Source organism: Mustela putorius, unplaced genomic scaffold, assembly GCF_011764305.1.
Source record: "Mustela putorius furo isolate JIRA1106 unplaced genomic scaffold, ASM1176430v1.1 tig00000145_pilon_pilon_pilon, whole genome shotgun sequence".
In the NCBI taxonomy this organism is placed as follows: Eukaryota; Metazoa; Chordata; class Mammalia; order Carnivora; family Mustelidae; genus Mustela; species Mustela putorius.
Genome location: NW_025421294.1, coordinates 25,977,159 through 25,996,718, shown reverse-complemented (window position 1 = coordinate 25,996,718; position 19,560 = coordinate 25,977,159). Strand labels below are relative to the sequence as shown.

Here is a 19,560-nt window from a genome sequence, read left to right as displayed (position 1 = left end):
TCAAGGTTCTAGCCAGGCTCGAAAAAGGCATGGAAGATATTAGAGAAACACTCTCGGGAGATATAAAAGCCCTTTCTGGAAAATAAAAGAACTAAATCAAACCAAGTTGAAATCAAAAAAGCTATTAATGAGGTGTAATCAAAAATGGAGGCTCTCACTGCTAGGATAAATGAGGCAGAAGAAAGAATTAGTGATATAGAAGACCAAATGACAGAAAATAAAGAAGCTGAGCAAAGGAGGGACAAACAGCTACTGGACCACGAGGGGAGAATTCGAGAGATAAGTGACACCATAAGACGAAACAACATTAGAATAATTGGGATTCCAGAAGAAGAAGAAAGAGAGAGGGGAGCAGAAGGATACTGGAGAGAATTGTTGGGGAGAATTTCCCCAATATGGCAAAGGGAACGAGCATCAAAATTAAGGAGGTTCAGAGAATGCCCCTCAAAATCAATAAGAATAGGCCCACACCCCGTCACCTAATAGTAAAATTTACAAGTCTCAGTGACAAAGAGAAAATCCTGAAAGCAGCCCGGGAAAAGAAGTCTGTAACATACAATGGTAAAAATATTAGATTGGCAGCTGACTTATCCACAGAGACCTGGCAGGCCAGAAAGAGCTGGCATGATATTTTCAGAGCACTAAACGAGAAAAACATGCAGCCAAGAATACTATGTCCAGCTAGGCTATCATTGAAAATAGAAGGAGAGATTAAAAGCTTCCAGGACAAACAAAAACTGAAAGAATTTGCAAACACCAAACCAGCTCTACAGGAAATATTGAAAGGGGTCCTCTAAGCAAAGAGAAAGCCTACAAGCGGTGGATCAGAAAGGAACAGAGACCATATACAGTAACAGTCACCTTACAGGCAATACAATGGCACTAAATTCATATCTCTCAATAGTTACCCTGAATGTTAATGGGCTAAATGCCCCTGTCAAAAGACACAGGGTATCAGAATGGATAAAAAAACAAAACCCATCTATATGTTGCCTCCAAGAAACTCATTTTAAGCCCGAAGACACCTCCAGATTTAAAGTGAGGGGGTGGAAAAGAATTTACCATGCTAATGGACATCAGAAGAAAGCAGGAGTGGCAATCCTTATATCAGATCAATTAGATTTTAAGCCAAAGACTATAATAAGAGATGAGGAAGGACACTATATCATACTCAAAGGGTTTGTCCAACAAGAAAATCTATGCCCCCAACATGGGAGCAGCCAACTATATAAACCAATTAATAACAAAATCAAAGAAACACATCAACAATAATACAATAATAGTAGGGGACTTCAACACTCCCCTCACTGAAATGGACAGATCATCCAAGCAAAAGATCAGCAAGGAAATAAAGGCCTTAAACGACACACTGGACCAGATGGACATCACAGATATATTCAGAACATTTCATCCCAAAGCAACAGAATACACATTCTTCTCTAGTGCACATGGAACATTCTCTAGAATAGATCACATCCTCGGTCCTAAATCAGGACTCAATCGGTATCAAAAGATTGGGATCATTCCCTGCATATTTTCAGACCACAATGCTCTAAAGCTAGAACTCAACCACAAAAGGAAGTTTGGAAAGAACCCAAATACAGACTAAACAGCATCCTTCTAAAGAATGAATGGGTCAACCGGGAAATTAAAGAAGAATTGACAAAAATCATGGAAACAAATGATAATGAAAATACAACGGTTCAAAATCTGTGGGACACAACAAAGGCAGTCCTGAGAGGAAAATATATAGCGGTACAAGCCTTTCTCAAGAAACAAGAAAGGTCTCAGGTACACAACCTAACCCTACACCTAAAGGAGCTGGAGAAAGAACAAGAAAGAAACCCTAAGCCCAGCAGGAGAAGAGAAATCATAAAGATCAGAGCAGAAATCAATGAAATAGAAACCAAAAAAACAATAGAACAAATCAACGAAACTAGGAGCTGGTTCTTTGAAAGAATTAATAAAATTGATAAACCCCTGGCCCGACTTATCAAAAAGAAAAGAGAAAGGACCCAAATAAATAAAATCATGAATGAAAGAGGAGAGATCACAAATAACACCAAAGAAATACAAACTATTATAAGAACATACGATGAGCAAATCTATGCCAATAAATTTGACAATCTGGAAGAAATGGATGCATTCCTAGAAACATATAAACTACCACAACTGAACCAGGAAGAAATAGAAAGCCTGAAGAGACCCATAACCAGTAAGGAGATTGAAACAGTCATTAAAAATCTCCAAACAAACAAAAGCCCAGGGCCAGACGGCTTCCCGGGGGAATTCTACCAAACATTTAAAGAAGAACTAATTCCTATTCTCCTGAAACTGTTCCAAAAAATAGAAATGGAAGGAAAACTTCCAAACTCATTTTATGAGGCCAGCATCACCTTGATCCCAAAACCAGACAAGGATCCCATCAAAAAAGAGAGCTATAGACCAATATCCTTGATGAACACAGATGCGAAAATTCTCACCAAAATACTAGCCAATAGGATTCAACAGTACATTAAAAGGATTAATGTGGGATTTATTCCAGAGCTGCAAGGTTGGTTCAACATCCACAAATCAGTCAATGTGATACAACACATCAATAAAAGAAAGAACAAGAACCATACGATACTCTCAATAGATGCTGAAAAAGCATTGGACAAAGTACAGCATCCCTTCCTGATCAAAACTCTTCAAAGTGTAGGGATAGAGGGCACATACCTCAATATCATCAAAGCCATCTATGAAAAACCCACCGCAAATATCATTCTCAATGGAGAAAAACTGAAAGCTTTTCCGCTAAGGTCAGGAACACGGCAGGGATGTCCATTATCACCACTGCTATTCAACATAGTACTAGAGGTCCTAGCCTCAGCAATCAGACAACAAATGGAAATTAAAGGCATCCAAATTGGCAAAGAAGAAGTCAAATTATCACTCTTCGCAGATGATATGATACTATATGTGGAAAACCCAAAAGACTCCACTCCAAAACTGCTAGAACTTATACAGGAATTCAGTAAAGTGTCAGGATATAAAATCAATGCACAGAAATCAGTTGCATTTCTCTACACCAACAACAAGACAGAAGAAAGAAAAATTAAGGAGTCAATCCCATTTACAATTGCACCCCAAACCATAAGATACCTAGGAATAAACCTAACCAAAGAGGCACAGAATCTATACTCAGAAAACTATAAAGTACTCATGAAAGAAATTGAGGAAGACACAAAGAAATGGAAAAATGTTCCATGCTCCTGGATTGGAAGAATAAATATTGTGAAAATGTCTATGCTACCTAAAGCAATCTACACATTTAATGCAATTCCTATCAAAGTACCATCCATCTTTTTCAAAGAAATGGAACAAATAATTCTAAAATTTATATGGAACCAGAAAAGACCTCGAATAGCCAAAGGGATATTGAAAAAGAAAGCCAACGTTGGTGGCATCACAATTCCGGACTTCAAGCTCTATTACAAAGCTGTCATCACAAGACAGCATGGTACTGGCACAAAAACAGACACATAGATCAAGGGAACAGAATAGAGAGCCCAGAAATAGACCCTCAACTCTACGGTCAACTCATCTTCGACAAAGCAGGAAAGAATGTCCAATGGAAAAAAGACAGCCTCTTCAATAAATGGTGCTGGGAAAATTGGACAGCCGCATGCAGAAAAATGAAATTGGACCATTTCCTTACACCACACACGAAAATAGACTCAAAATGGATGAAGGACCTCAATGTGCGAAAGGAATCCATCAAAATCCTTGAGGAGAACACAGGCAGCAACCTCTTCGACCTCAGCCGCAGCAACATCTTCCTAGGAACATCGCCAAAGGCAAGGGAAGCAAGGGCAAAAATGAACTATTGGGATTTCATCAAGATCAAAAGCTTTTGCACAGCAAAGGAAACAGTTAACAAAATCAAAAGACAACTGACAGAATGGGAGAAGATATTTGCAAACGACATATCAGATAAAGGACTAGTGTCTAAAATCTATAAAGAACTTAGCAAACTCAACACCCAAAGAACAAATAATCCAATCAAGAAATGGGCAGAGGACATGAACAGACATTTCTGCAAAGAAGACATCCAGATGGCCAACAGACACATGAAAAAGTGCTCCATATCACTCGGCATCAGGGAAATACAAATCAAAACCACAATGAGATATCACCTCACACCAGTCAGAATGGCTAAAATCAACAAGTCAGGAAATGACAGATGCTGGCAAGGATGCGGAGAAAGGGGAACCCTCCTACACTGTTGGTAGGAATGTAAGCTGGTGCAGCCACTCTGGAAAACAGCATGGAGGTTCCTCAAAATGTTGAAAATAGAACTGCCCTATGACCCAGCAATTGCACTACTGGGTATTTACCCTAAAGATACAAACGTAGTGATCCAAAGGGGCACGTGCACCCGAATGTTTATAGCAGCAATGTCCACAATAGCCAAACTATCGAAAGAACCTAGATGTCCATCAACAGATGAATGGATCAAGAAGATGTGGTATATATACACAATGGAATACTATGCAGCCATCAAAAGAAATGAAATCTTGCCATTTGTGACAACATGGATGGAACTAGAGTGTATCATGCTTAGCGAAATAAGTCAATCAGAGAAAGACAACTATCATATGATCTCCATGATATGAGGAAGTGGTGAAGTGGTGATGGAACATGGGGGCTTAAGTGGGTAGAAGAAGAATCAATGAAACAAGATGGAATTGGGAGGGAGACAAACCATAAGTGACTCTTAATCTCACAAAACAAACTGAGGGTTGCTGGGGGGAGGGGGGTTGGGAGAAGGGGGGTGGGGTTATGGTCATTGGGGAGGTTATGTGCTTTGGTGAGTGCTGTGAAGTGTGTAAACCTGGTGATTCACAGACCTGTACCCCCGGGGATAAAAATATATGTTTATAAAAAAATAAAAAATTTAAAAAAAGCACACACACACACACACACACACACACAAGAAATAGAGACTCAAACAGATTCTTGTACACCAGTGTTCACAGCACCATTGTTCACAGTAGCCAAAAGGTGGGAGCAAATCATGTGTCCATTGGCTGATGAATGGATAAAGAAAATGTGTCTATATGTAAAATGGAATATTATTCAGCCTTTAAAAAGAATGAAATTGTGATACACACTACAATGTGGATAAACCTTGAACACATTATGCCAAGTGAAATAAACCAGGTATAAAAGGGCAAATATTGTATGGCTTTATCTGCATAAAGTATTTAGAAGAGGAAAATTCATACAGACAGGATGTAGAATTGAATTTTCTGGGGGATGTGGGGAGAGGAGAATGTGAGGTTACTGTTTGTTGGGTTCAGAGCTTCTGTTTGGGAGGATGAAATAGTTCTGGAAATAGATGGTAGTGATGGTTGCACAATATTGTGAATGCACTTAATTCCACTGAATTGATTGTATATCTAAAAATGATTAAATAGGGTAATTTTCATGTTATGTATATATCTTACAATAAGTAGAAACAAATGTTATAAATACTCAAAACTAACCCCCTCCTCACTGAATTTTACATTTTAAAATGACAAACTTAATGGTACATGAATTATACCTCAATTTAGAAATTTAATGAGCTGACCTTTTGGAAAAGAGGAACAGAACAAAATCAAAAAGAAGGAAAAAGGAAGGAAACGTAGAAGAATAAAGGAAAATAGAAAAAAGGAAATAATAAAGGTAGGGACAAAAATTAATGAAATAGAAAGCAAAGATTCAAGAGAAAGTATTAACAACACCACAGTTAGAGCTTAGGAAACAATTATGAAATAGCTTTGTTCATGAGACAAGGCAAATGGAAGCTCTGAATCATGTTAGGGTTTGGGTTTTTTTTTTTTTTTAAGATTTTTTATTTATCCATTTGATAGAGAAAGAAAGCAAGAGTACAAACGGGAACAGCAGGCAGAGGGAGAAGCAGGCTCTTTGCTGAACAGGGAGCCCTATTTGGGGCTTGATTCCAGAACTCTGGGATCATGACCTGAGCCAAAGGGAGATGCCTGATTGATGGAGCCTCCAGGTGCCCCTCATGTCAGGTATTTAAAAGGAAAATTACAGATACAGTAGATGTCAGTAATCTAATAATTTTATGCTAATGAATTTGAAAACCTAGCTGAAATAAGATATTCTAGAAAAAATTTACAAAACGGATTTTCAATAAAAAAGCAAAAACTTGAAATAAACTTTGTATGTCCTTATATTTCCTTTAATGGCTATAAAGCATTGAATTAGTAGTTAAAACTTTACCCCCGAGGGCGCCTGGGTGGCTCAGTGGGTTAAAGCCTCTGCCTTGGGCTCAGGTCATGATCCCAGGGTCCTGGGATCGAGCTCTCTGCTCAGCAGGGAGCCTGCTTCCTCCTCTCTCTCTCTCTGCCTGCCTCTCTGCCTACTTGTGATCTCTGTCTGTCAAATAAATAAATAAATTCTTTAAAACAAAACAAAACAAAAACAAAAACTTTACCCCCGAAAACTACGAACTAACCCAGACTAGCTAGTTCTACCTTGATGGAAGATACCATTCTAAACATATACAGTGCTTACAGTGATTAGATAAATAAGTATATCTGCCTTGCCCACAGACAGTTCATCTTGTGAGGCTAGTATAACTTTCATGCCAAACTAGACAAATATGAGAAAGAAAAATGACACCAAATTATATGAACATTAACACAAAAATCCCAAGAGAAAAATTAAGAAACTGAATTAGAAAATGGAAGAAAAAGAGTATATATATATATATATATATATATATATATATATATCATTGGAATGGAAGAAAAAGAGTATATATATATATAGTATATATATATACTATATATATATATACTCTTTTTCTTCCATTCCAATGATATATATATATATATATATATATATACTCTTTTTCTTCCATTCCAATGATATATATATATATATATATATATCATTGCCAAGTTTTTCAGAAATTCAAGTATTAAAAAAATCCACATATTTTATTAACCAGCTTAAAATATTAAAGAAGAAAAAAACAGCCCATCAGATAGTTTCAAGAGATGCAGGAAAAAATATATATCATGAATATCCACTAAGATAAAAACTTAGCAGGGCACCTGGGTGGCTCAGTTGGTTAAGGATATGCCTTTAGCTCAGGTCATGATCTTAGGGTCCTGGGATGGAGCCCCATGTGGGGCCCTGAGCTCAGCAGGAGTCTGCTTCTCCCTCTGCCCCTTTTCCCCACTCATGCACTCTGTCCAATAAATACATTTTTAAAAATCTAAAAAACAGGGAGATAAAAGCTTAGCAAACTAGGAATAGAAAGGATTTATTTTTAACCCAATTAAGGGTATGTAAAACTTGTATCAAAATTAACACAGTGATGAAACTTTAGCAGTATTCTCTTTCAAAGTTCAGAAAAATAATGTCATTTCTGCATAGAACCCTCAAAAGAATCTGAAAAAAATTGTTAACTAATAAAGTTAATACTAATTAATAAAGTTATTATAAAGCCCAGCAAGTTTGCTGGTTATATGATTAATAAATAAAATTAATTACATTTAACATATCAGTTATAAAACAGCACTTCTAACGGAATATGAAAAGTACTTTGACAAAAGATTTAATAAAATCTAATAAATCAAAAAAAGATGTGTGATTTTTAAAAAAGATTTTATTTATTTGAGGGAAAGACAGCAAGCAAGAGCACAAGAAGGGGGAAGGACAGAGGGAGAAGCAGACTCCCCGCTGAGCAGGGATCCCAGCATGGGGCTTGATCCCAGGACACCAGGATCATGACTTGAGTAAAGGCAGACACAACCAACTGAGCCCTCCCGACGCCCCAGATTTGTGTGATCTTTTAGGAGAAAATAATTCAAATATGTGAAGGTTTAGCTGATGCTAAAATTTAGGGAAAAGAATGAAAGAGAAAAAGCAAACGAGATGACTTTGAAAGTTTAAAGGGAAGAGAAGGCTAGACTTAACCAGATAAGCAGACTGTAGGGCTTTCGTAATGAAGGCAGGGTAGAGGCCAGCGCAACAGGCAAGAGGGAAACAGATCCTGGTCTGGACAGAGACCCTGCACCTGTCAGGGGGCCCTGTGGGCTGGTGCCAAAAGGGCACCTTCTGCAGGAAACAATACTGGGACCATTGGTCGTAGGTATAGAGAGAGCATGTTACTGGATCTCTGCTTCATGGCAGACATGACTGGGTTAAAGACCCAACCTGAAAAGTGACACTTCAAAATGTTTAGAGAAAATATAGAATATTTACACAATCTCAGGAGGGGATGGGTTCTTAAAATACAAACTCTGTAAGTCATGAAAAACAACTCCGTAAGTCATGAAAAAACAGTTTGGTTCCTTTGATTCCATTAAGATTTTAAACTTCTGTTCATCAAAAGATCATTGAAAATGTGAAAATATAAGTCAGCGGAGGAGAAGATATTTGCAACACATCTAACAGGTAAAGAATCAGGATTCAAAATATCTGGAAAAATTCATTCTTTTGCAGACCACTAAGAAAAAAACAAAACAATCCAGCTGAGAATTTGGCAAAAGATAAGAAATGGGCAGTTTACAATTAAGTGTATAAGAAGATGTCCAGCTTCATTAATTATAGAAAGTACATAAAAAGATACCATTGCATATTCATCAGACTGACAAAAATGGAGAAGTTCTACAGTGGGAATCATTGGTAAGCACGGGAAGCAGTAGGAACATTGTGGGATTAAAAGTTAAAACACTTCTCACCTTGCAGTCACGTTGAAGGTGCTCTTACCTTACAACTCCCTAATTCCACTCCTGGGTCTGTACCCAAGGGAAGCTTTACACATGGATATGTGTAAATATATATGTGATATATACCAATTACTCACCCTTTTTGTACTGTTGTGCTGTTGCAATAGTAAAATTTACCAACAAGCCTAATATCCCCAATGGGTAACTAGATAAATATAGTATTTTCACGAGTGGTATCGCTACATAGTAGTAAAACCACTAGGTTTTGTGTAAACTAGTTTTACACATATCAACATAGATGAATCTCATAGTGTTATTTATTTTTAGAGAGATTTATCCATTTTAGGGGCACTTGAGTGGCTGAGTCATTTAAGTGTCTGCCTTTGGCTCAGGTCATGATCCCAGGGTCCTGGGATTGAGTCCCGTGTCAGGCTTCCTGCTCAGTGTGGTGGCCTGTTTCTCCTTCTCCTTGCTTGTGCTATCTCTCTCTCTCTCTCAAATAAATAAATATAATCTTTAAAAAAATTATTCATTTTCGGGAGAGAGAGAGTGTGAGTGCATGTGTGTGTGTGTGTATGAGGGGGTCCTTGATCTCACAACTCTAAGATCATGACCTGAGCTCAAATCAAGAGTCAGATGCTTAACTGACTGAGCCACTCAGGTGTTCCAACATAATTTTAAATGGAAAAAACTCAACAAATTGCCAAGAGCACTTCAGTGTAACATTATGCTGTTTGTTGTGATGTCTAAAAAAATGCAAAAGAATGCCAGGTACTTTTGGGGATACATATGGTCCCTGAGGGCTACACAGGAGGCTGCCTGCAATGGTAATAATATTTTATTTCTTAAGCTGGGTGGTAGTGTGTGGCTGTTCATTATATTCTTTATGTCTTTTTGTGTATCTTAAATATTAGGTAGTAGTTAAAAAAATAACAATGTATATAAATAGTTGCCAGTTAGGGGGCCACAAACATAAGTAGGCAGGACAAATAAAAATCCCAGCTGCCCTAATATTATCGGAATGGATAGTTGTGGCCTCAGTTACATCTTCCAGTGGCAGCATCTGACATATATTTAAAAGGTGCTCTATCTCAAAAGCCTTCCTGTTTCTCTCCAGAAACTCTCTCCAGCCCATTTCAGTGCATCCCAAACTCATCCCAGGGAAAGCATCACTGCTGACCCAGTTGCTCTGTCTCAAGCCCTAGAATCTTCCCTGGCCTCCTGTCTTCCCTGTGCACTCCGAACTCCAGCAGCAAGTCCTGACTTGGCAGCCTACAAAAGACAGGCTTTTCCCTCTTCCCTTTGATGCCACACCATCCCCAGTCCAGTCCAGTCCGGTCTAACCTCCCCTCTAGCTGGTTAGAGAGAACTCCTGTTCTCTGATTCTTCCTCCCTAAGCACCCCCCTCACCCACCCCACTCACCCTTCTCATCAGCTCCGCACTAGTCGCTTTTCCATGGAGATCTCTTAAAAATATAAATTATCACTCCCTTGCTCAGAATCCTCCAAGGTGGAGGTTAAAATTCAAAGCTCTCACCAGGCCTGCCCTCTGTGGCCTGCCCCTTCAATGGCATCTCCCACCCTCCTCACCCCTTTCTGTTCTAGCCACGTGGATCTTGCTGTTCTTTGAGCAAACCCTTTCTCACCTGAAGGCCCTTGTACTTGCTGTTTGGGAACTTTGTCCCAGATTTTAGCACGGCTCCTTTCCAAGGCCTCCACTCACCACCTTTTCTAAAATAGCTGCCACGGCTCTCCCCCAACCCAACCAGCCCTTTCATCTCCTTTGGCTGTTTCCTTCACTCCCCTTCCTTCCCACCTGGGGTCATATTATTTCCGTATTTGTTTGAGCCTTCATTTCTGTCTCCCTCTGCTAGATCATATGCTTCCTGGGGGCTGAATATTTTCTGTCTAATTCGTTGTTGTGTTTTTGTTTTTGTTTTTAATTTTTATTTATTTATTTATTATTTATTATTATTTTTTAAAGATTTTATTTATTAACTAGACAGAGAGAAATCACAAGTAGACGGAGAGGCAGCCAGAGAGAGAGAGAGGGAAGCAGGCTCCCTGCTGAGCAGAGAGCCTGATGTGGGACTTGATCCCAGGACCCCAAGATCATGACCTGAGCTGAAGGCAGCGGCTCAACCCACTGAGCCACCCAGGCGCCCCTGTTGTGTTTTGATAATAAGGAAAAAGATCACTCAGGACGTACCTTTTGGTAAAATCAAAGCCACTGGGGTTGTAGATGCACGAGAAGAATTTGAATAAGGTTATTTCATAAAGTACAGAAGTGGGAAAAAAGCAGAATATTCTGCTGTTCTAACTGTTCTAAAACAATTAACTGATTTTCAGTATTTGTGATGAATGGATAAATATTAATAGATATTTGAGTATTTCATCTCTGTTCCTAAAAGTTTGGAAATTCAGGTTGGCCAGAAAACTCTTGGGATCTTTTCTTTGGGAAAGCTTACATTCAGGTTACCTCACATGTGCAGTTGACTTAGACTGGGGTCTAGGTGGTCATTCTGTCTTCCAGTCAGTCTGTCGTTCTCAAGCCCCCTGGGTGTGACCTAGCCCCAGTTTCGGGCTGCAGGGAGGGAAGCTGCAGAACGGGAAGAGAATAGGGCCCACCGTGTGTCTGCTGTGTGCCTGCAGCTCTGCCTGGGTTTCTCTGTCATGTGGTTGACCTAGGCGTACCCTCCGTCTGCCGAGATGCACACAGCCGGTTGGGCCCCTCCTGCAGGGAGAGGGAGGGATGATGGGGCTCTGCCGCTTGGCCTGACCCTCTGATCTTCGGCACCCCCCGCCCCCCGCAGGTCTCCGAGCTGATCTTTGTGTCCATCTATAGCTCCGAGTTCTGCATGAAGCTCTATGTGGACCCCATCAACTACTGGAAGGACGGCTACAACCTGCTGGATGTCATCATTATCGTCACTATCTTCATCCCCTACGGGCTGCACAGATTCAAGGGCAAGCACTACCCCTACCTCAACATTGCTGACGGCATGCAGTCCCTGCGCATCCTCAAGCTCATCACCTACAGCCGTGGCATCCGGGTGAGTGACCTGGGGCTGCTGTGGGCTGGAGGCGCCGGCCGTGGGGCCTGTCTGCCCACCAGCCCCCGAGGAAATAATCTGTCTCCCCCGACCATCCGGTTATGGAGCCCTACTGTAGGGCAGGTCGCTCCTCACCCATGTTACCTCATTTCATTCTAAAACAACTGCGGAAGAGTGTCCTTAGCTCTGTGTCACAGGTGAAGAAATCGAGACCCACGGTCACGCAGCAGTTAAATATCACAGCTGAGATTTGAAAGGTGTGGCTGACTCCAGAGGCCACGCTAACTTTTCCTTTCTCCCATGCTACCAAAGGGACAGACTTGCTTACGGTACAGGCCCTTCGAGCTGCATTCCCAGGAGTCTCCGGCGCCTTGGTGGCATGGGCCACTCAATTCCAATTGTGTGCTTTCCCCATACAGCTAAAAATCTGCTGCTTCTCCTGACGGAAATAGTAGCATTACTTTGTTCAGGCTGCTCCAGGAATGGGGCTCCTGCTAGAAGTCATGGGGTGACCAGTCTTTGTTTGGCTTGGAAGGTTTCATAGCTGACCCAGCCCGCCCTGAAGCATCCATCCCAGGCACAGTATGTTTGCCGTGGCTCTGTGCCCCGTGTCTGTGCTTCTCCAGGAAGGGGCGGCCTTGGCTGCATTTGACCAGCTTGGGTATGTGTTGGCCTGTTTTGCTGAGAGATTGCCCAGCCGGGCGTCTGTCTGGAACCTGGGCCCTATACTTAGCAGCCCCAGGCCTGGGGGACAAGACGAAGACTGCATTGAAGAGTTCCCCTTGGCACAGACCCCCGTTCATTCATTGTATGCTCTCATGTGGTCACTTGGCCCCTGGAGCGCCTCCCAAACAGGCCTCCTGCCTTCCCTTTCATGGTGAGACTCCTGGAGAGAGGGGGGCGTAACTCCTACTCCCCACTTCCTTACTTGTCATTTGTACCCTGGCTTCTTCCCTCCATAGGAACTGGCCTCTCTGAGGTAGTCAGCAACCTCCTCGTCACCAGGTCCCCTGGCCAGTCCCACTGGCACCCTGTCCCTGCCCTTTCTTGGGGTTCCTCCAGCCTCTTGAGCTTAACGTTTTGGGTGCATGCGTTTTCTCAAGACTGTACCCCACGTTCTTCTCACCTGCACCCCATTCTGCGTACCCTCTTGGGTGATCTTTCCTACGTTTCAGGGATCATCACCTGCCCACGCTTCTCTCTGACCTTCAGACGCATGGCCTCCTGGACGTCTCTTGTGCTCCTCAAACCCAGGCCATCTGAGCTGTATGTTATCGCTTTCCCCCACCCTCACATCCCCAGACCCTGGCCCATCCTTCTGTGTTGTGTCTTTACATAACAGCCAGGTTGTAAATTTGAGTGTCAGCATTGACGCCTCTGTCTCAAAGTCCTGTTGCGTGACCTGCTACGTCGTTCATGACCAGTCCTCATCTTTTCTCCATCACCACCCAACTTCGTCAGGATTCCTGCGCTGGCTTCCCACACTCCTTAGATAGCCCTGGGGCAAAAATGCCCCCCCACCAGCTGGGGGAGAATCTTTTTTTTAAATTTTAATTTTTCAATTAACATAGAATGTATTATTTGCTTCAGGTGTACAGGTCTGTGATTCATCAGTCTTAAATAATTCACAGCACTCACCAAAGCACATACCCTTCCAATGTCTGTCATGCAGCCACCCCATCCCTCCCACCCTGCTCCCCTCCAGCAACCCTCAGTTTATTTTCTGAGATTAAAAGTCTCTTTTGGTTTGTCTCCCTCTCTGGTTTTGACTCATTTCACTTTTCCCCTTGTATCTTGTTTCTCAAATTCCTCATATCAAGGAGATCATATGATAATTGTCTTTCTCTGATTGACTTATTTCACTTAGCGTAATACACTCAAGTTCCATCCACGTCATTGCAAATGACAAGATTTCATTTCTTTTGATGGCTGCATAGTATTCCATTGTGTATATATACCACATCTTCTTCTTCTTTTTTTTTTTTTAAAGATTTTATTTATCAGAGAGAGGGAGAGAGCAAGCACAGGCAGACAGAATGGCAGGCAGAGGCAGAGGGAGAAGCAGGCTCCCTGCAGAGCAAGGAGCCCGATGTGGGACTCCATCCCAGGACGCTGGGATCATGACCTGAGCCGAAGGCAGCTGCTTAACCAACTGAGCCACCCAGGCGTCCCTATACCACATCTTCTTTATCCATTCACCTGTTGATGGACATCTAGGCTCTTTCCGTAGTTTGGCTATTGTGGACATTGCTGCTATAAACATTCGGGTGCACGTGCCCCTTTGGATCACTACATTTGTATCTTTAGAGTAAATACCCAGTAGTGCAATTGCTGGGTCCTAGGGTAGCTCTATTTTCAACTTTCTGAGGAACCTCCATGCTGTTTTCCAGAGTGGCTGCGCCAGCTTGCATTCCCCCCAACAGTGCAGGAGGGTTCCCCTTTCTCTGCATCCTCACCAACACCTGTCATTTCTTGACTGGTTAATTTTAGCCATTCTGGTGTGAGGCGGTATCTCATTGTAGTTTTGGTTTGTATTTCCCTGACGCCAAGTGATGGTGAGCACTTGCTGGGGAGAGTCTTCAAAGGGTACCTCAAATCACGGCAGCCTTCCTTTCAAACCCGAGAGTGGCTCCCCTTATTTGTAGGCTAGAAATAGACCCTATAATGTATGTAGGAGCGGGGGAAGGGAGCATCAGAGGTGCCAGGCACTGGAGTCTGTGGCTGGTAGGGATGGTGGTAAGGCAGGTGGACAGAAAAGACGAGAGGTCCCTGGGAGGTGGATGCTGGGTGATAGGCACGTCAGACCGAGGGACAGTCAGACAGTTGGAAGCATGGCTACTTTTTGCAGGTGTTGGGCACCAAGGGAGCAGGAGCCGAAAGTGGTGTAGGGGTCAATGGGGATGAAGGAGTTAAGGGACAAAGAGGCTGGGGGTTGGTGACAGCCTCCCGGTGCTGGTCTCCTGCTCCCTGGAGCGCCTCACTCTCCACACATCTGGGCTTGGGCAGGCCTCTTCTGTGGACTATATCCCAGGGCAGCATTTCTCACGAGATCTTGTCTCTTCCCTTTTTAAGTAGTTCTTGGGGAAGAAGAAGCTCTGTCTCTGTCTCACAGGGAGGGAGAGAGTTTTGTACCTCTCGCCTCTGGAATTAATCCCAGACACTGATTTTCTTCCCCCAGGTAGAGGGATGTGTTCCCCTCTGTAGGCGGCTATCCAGCCCATCCATGTGGAAGGCAGCGCCAGGGCTCTCCCCTTGTCTTTCTGCTTCCCAAGTTACCCCAGACTAACACTTCACTGTCCCGGGGCGCAGCTCTCTCAAGTGCCTCCATTCCTAGTGTGAAGCTAGTAAACAGCTTCTTGACCTGCAAGGGGGGGCCTTGAGGTGAAGAGCTACACGGCAAAGGGCTTGGGAGTTGGTCCTAGCTCTGTCACTGTATTGGCCAAGAATTTTTGCTTTTCTGAGCCTTTGCTTCCTCATCTCAAAACATGACAAGTGATAATGCCCACTTGCCTTGAAATAATGTCTGGGGCAGCATCTAGGTAGGTGACCATGTCTTGAGCACCAAGTGTATGCAAGACAGGGGTGTGGAGAATGAATGACGAAGAGCCATATGCTGTGCTCCCCAGGAGTGGTGAACATAGTGGGAGGCAAGACATATGAGCACTTTCTAGAGGAAGACTGAGGTCATGGGATGGAGACCTGTCTGTGGAGTAGGACCCAGAAAGGACAGGAAGCAATATCCCTCTGAGCCTTCATCATTCCCACTCCCAGGGTAGCTCCCCAATAGGGAGCTTCTGTGCTTGGCAGAGCATACAGGGCTGGCTCTTAGCTGAGAGGCACAGTGGGACAATTTGGAATGACCACAGAGGCAGGCTGGGACTCAAGTGGAGTTGCCAGTGGTGCTGATGGGGAGACACCCAGGCCTGAGGACCATCTCCCCATGGGGGACTGAGGACAGAGGTCAGGTACTGCTCAAGCACTACTGGATTGGTCCAGCCCTCAGTCTGGGTACAGTTCCCATTCATCCACCTGTCCATCCATCTGTCCATCCACCCACCCAACCATCCATCTACCCACCCATCCATCTACCCATTCACCCACCCATCCATCTACCCATCCATCCACCCATGCCCCCCCACCCATCCACCCACCCACCTACCCACCCATCCATCTATCCATCCATCCACCCCCCCTCCGTCTGTCCATCCATCCATCCACCACTTGTCCATCTATCCACCCACCCACCCATCCATCCACCCACCCACCTAACCACCCATCCACCCATCTACCCATCCATCCATCCATCCACCTACCCATCCGTCTGTCCATCCATCCATTCACCCATCTATCTATCCATCCATCTATCCATCCATCCCTTTATGGGGCCTGGCACTGGATGCTGGGACCAGCTGGGGTCTGGGCAGACTGGACCTGTCCGCTGAGCCCCACTCAGCCTGGCAGCCTGGCCTAGCCCCCATGCCTCTGCCTTGCAGACCCTCATCACTGCTGTGGGGCAGACAGCCTACATCGTGGCCTCCGTGCTCATCCTGTTCTTCGTCCTCATGTTCATCTTCGCTATCTTGGGCTTCTGCCTATTTGGAACTCCAGACAGGGGTGACCTGAATAACTGGGGGAACCTGGCTGTGGCCTTCTTCACTCTCTTCAGCTTGGCCACGGTACTGTGGGAACAGGGGTTGGGGAAGTGGCCTTAGGAAGGGGGTGCCAGCTGGTGTGGGTGTGTGGACAGCTTGGGCCTCACATGGGATCGTCCTCATGTTCAGGTACTTAGCTGGGCTGGCCTTCCAGAGCTAAGCAGATGCCAGGGCCCTGGCCAGGGGTCCATTCCTCTCTCTGATCTTGTGGCTCCCTAAAGCGTTCCCATTTGACCCACAGGGTTATAAAAACTTTCAAGGAGTTCTCAAAAGATAATTCATTTGAATCAAGTTTACTTTAGAAATGAAAGCCATGTCACGTAGCCTTTCTGGGACTAGGCTGTCACAACTCCACCCAAAATCGGTCTGCAGTGCCCAAGTCCAGAAGGGTAGACTCTGGGGTCTTTGCATAGGAGGGCCTTGTAGAGAGGCAGTGTATTTCCTGGAAGGATGGGAGTCCTTTGGGAAACGAGCCCCCAGGGCACCTTGGCTAGTAGCGTCTGTACCCCATGGAGCCTTGCGTCCCCAGCCACCATGCATAGACCAGGGTCATTGGCTGGGGGTGGTGGTGTGGGGCTGATGTGAAGGCAGAGCCAGCTGCATCCTCAGTGGGGCCAGGGCTGCTGTAGCCCAGGGAATGGGGAGGCCTTCCCCGTGGGGCCTTGGCACTCGGCACACCATGCCTTGCCCACCACGCAGGTCGATGGCTGGACAGACCTGCAGGAGCAGTTGGACAATCGCAACTTGGCTCTCAGCCGGACGTTCACCATCATCTTCATCTTGCTTGCCACCTTCATCTTCCTCAGTATGTTCGTGGGTGTGATGATCATTCACACTGAGGTGAGGCTGCGCTCATCAGGATGGCCGGGTTGGCGCTCTCGTGGCAGGCAGAGCCACAGGCCCCCATTTCCGGGGTGGGGGTGTGTGGGGAGGGGGTTCCGTGGGCCCTCCCTTGCCCAGCCCTGCTCTTCTCCCTGGGCCAGGGCATCTCCCTGCCTTGTGCTGGTGGTCAGCAGGACAGGGGCCTGAGGAGTCCTTGCAGCTGCGGATGGCAGCTTGAGTTAGGGGCCGGCCCTGTATGGTGTCACCCTTGCTGAGGAGCCACACGAGTCTAGGGAAGAAGAAAGACGGGGTGGGTGGGTGTGTGGTGAGAGCCTGTATCTTCCCCCTTTTTCCCCCCTCTCTAGGCCTCCTTTAAGAAGTTCAAGCTGGATCTGATGGCCGAGAGGCACATGGCGCTCATGGGAGAGAAGCAGGTGATTCTGAGGCGGCAGCAGGAAGAGGTCAGCAGGCTGATGCAGATGCAGGTAGGCTGTCGCCAGGCTTGGTGGGGGGGCAGGCCCATGGACAAAGGGGGCTCTGGGGCCCATGCAGGCAGCAGGTGCTGTTAGCCCTCTCTGGTCTTAGGGAGGGCAGGTTCTGATGCCCTGTGTTTTCCACAGTTGGGCTTTATTCTCTGTATTTTTGTATCTCTCTGCACCTCTTAGGGAATTGAGGACTATAGATATCGTTTCTCCCTTCTTCCTGGGCACAACTCCACTGCCAGGCCCTCTGTCTGGAATGCTCTTGTTACAGAGGCCCCCTGGCCACTGGGCATCCATAGGGGGCCCATCCACTGCGTTGGGCAAGGCCATGGAGGTCCTGACAGGTGTTCCTCAACTCCGGTTTTTCTCAGGTGGAACTAGGATGAGCACAGCAGGCTGGAGATCTTCCGTCCAGAGGGGTATGCCTGTGAAAGCCTGGGGGCAATCCTTCTTTTTTCAGCCTAAGCTCTCTGACCTCCTCAGGCCGGGCACTGAGTGCTCTGCTGGGTCCTGAACCCCTGTTCCCCCTCCCCTCCCCCATGCAGCCAGTGCATCCCTCCTGAGCCCCTTCTCTGAGCTGGAGTCATCTGCTTGTCTTGACTGTGCCTGAGTTTGTGCAGGGCGGGGTGAGACCACGCCGAGCCATGCTCAGGCTCTCACTGGTTCCTTTCTGTGTCACCTGTCCTCATGTCAGTGATGGTGGCTCATGAGGCTGCTGCGGTCAGGGGGCTGAGACTTGGAGGGAGTCCAGCTGAAGCTGTGATTCGGCGCAGGGTCTCTCCTGGGGCTGGAGTCAGGCCTATGCCTGGGCCCCTCGTGAAGGGTCCCTGTGCCTTCCTCTTCACTGCCCTCTTTATGCTATCCTCTCTAGAAAAATGCTGACTACAAAAGTTTCAGTGAGCTGGTGGAGAACTTCAAGAGGACCCTGCAGCACACTGACCCCATGGTCCTGGATGATTTCGGCACCAGCCTGCCCTTCATTGATGTCTACTTGTCCACTCTGGACAACCAGGACGCTACGATCTACAAGTCAGTACCTGCCCCACTGCCCCTGATCCTGGGAGATGGGGCCTCTCCTAGTCCCTAAGCTTCCTCGGGGGGGTGGGGTGGGGCACAGCAGGTGCCTTGGGAAAGCAAGGGGACGCTGCTCTGTCTGCGAGTGGTTGAACTGCAGCCCTTCCTGGGGCTGCTGGCCCCCATGTGTGCATAGGCCTGTGGCTCAGAGGCCCCTGCTTCCCTGGCCCTCCCCAGCCTGCTCTCACTGGCCCTGCAGTGCTGGGCCCTGGACTCTTCAGGGCCTTCCTCACCACCCCCTTTCCAGAAGTTAGCAAGGCAAGAGCTCAGGCTCCTGGCCTGGTGATGCCATGACATTCCTTTGTGACTCTGGGGAGGTCTCTGCCCCTTTCCCACCTGTCACACAAGAGCCAATGCTACAAAAGCAGTGTGTGAGGCTTTGAGTTGGCCCAGTCCAGGGCTGTGCTCTGTGTGCATTAGCTGGAAGGAAACCTGGCCATCACTGAGCAGAAAGGCGGGGGCACAGCTGCTAAGGAGTCATGGTGAGCTCTTGAGTGAGGACGGGCACCAATAGGCTGGCTTCATGACAGAAGCCCCCTGGAGGGCTTCATGGCCTGGAGGAACTCAAAGGAGGGGGTCAGGGAACCTCCATGTTTGGCTTAAGAGTGGGCTAGGCAGTGTCTGGTCACTGCCCCGTAGTCACCTCATTTACAGCCCAGGATCTGGCGTCTCCAACCTGACATATGTACTGAAATACCTTACTCGGAGGTCATGGGTTGAGCAGTGGACCTGGATTCCA

General features: G+C 45.7%; 1 protein-coding gene across 3 annotated transcripts in view; it reads left to right on the top strand.

The window, feature by feature from the left end:
• Nucleotides 1–19,560, top strand: part of CATSPER3 (cation channel sperm associated 3) — a 37,446-nt gene that overhangs the window by 17,547 nt on the left and 339 nt on the right. The window contains exons 3-7 of one of the 3 annotated variants that reach the window (XM_004744934.3): nt 11,552–11,791; nt 16,285–16,467; nt 17,143–17,283; nt 17,631–17,750; nt 18,619–18,776. In XM_004744934.3, the coding sequence (XP_004744991.1) occupies nt 11,552–11,791; nt 16,285–16,467; nt 17,143–17,283; nt 17,631–17,750; nt 18,619–18,776 (842 nt within the window). The remainder of the gene's footprint in view (nt 1–11,551; nt 11,792–16,284; nt 16,468–17,142; nt 17,284–17,630; nt 17,751–18,618; nt 18,777–19,560) is intronic. The other 2 variants (XM_004744937.3, XM_004744936.3) reach the window with 2 other exon arrangements.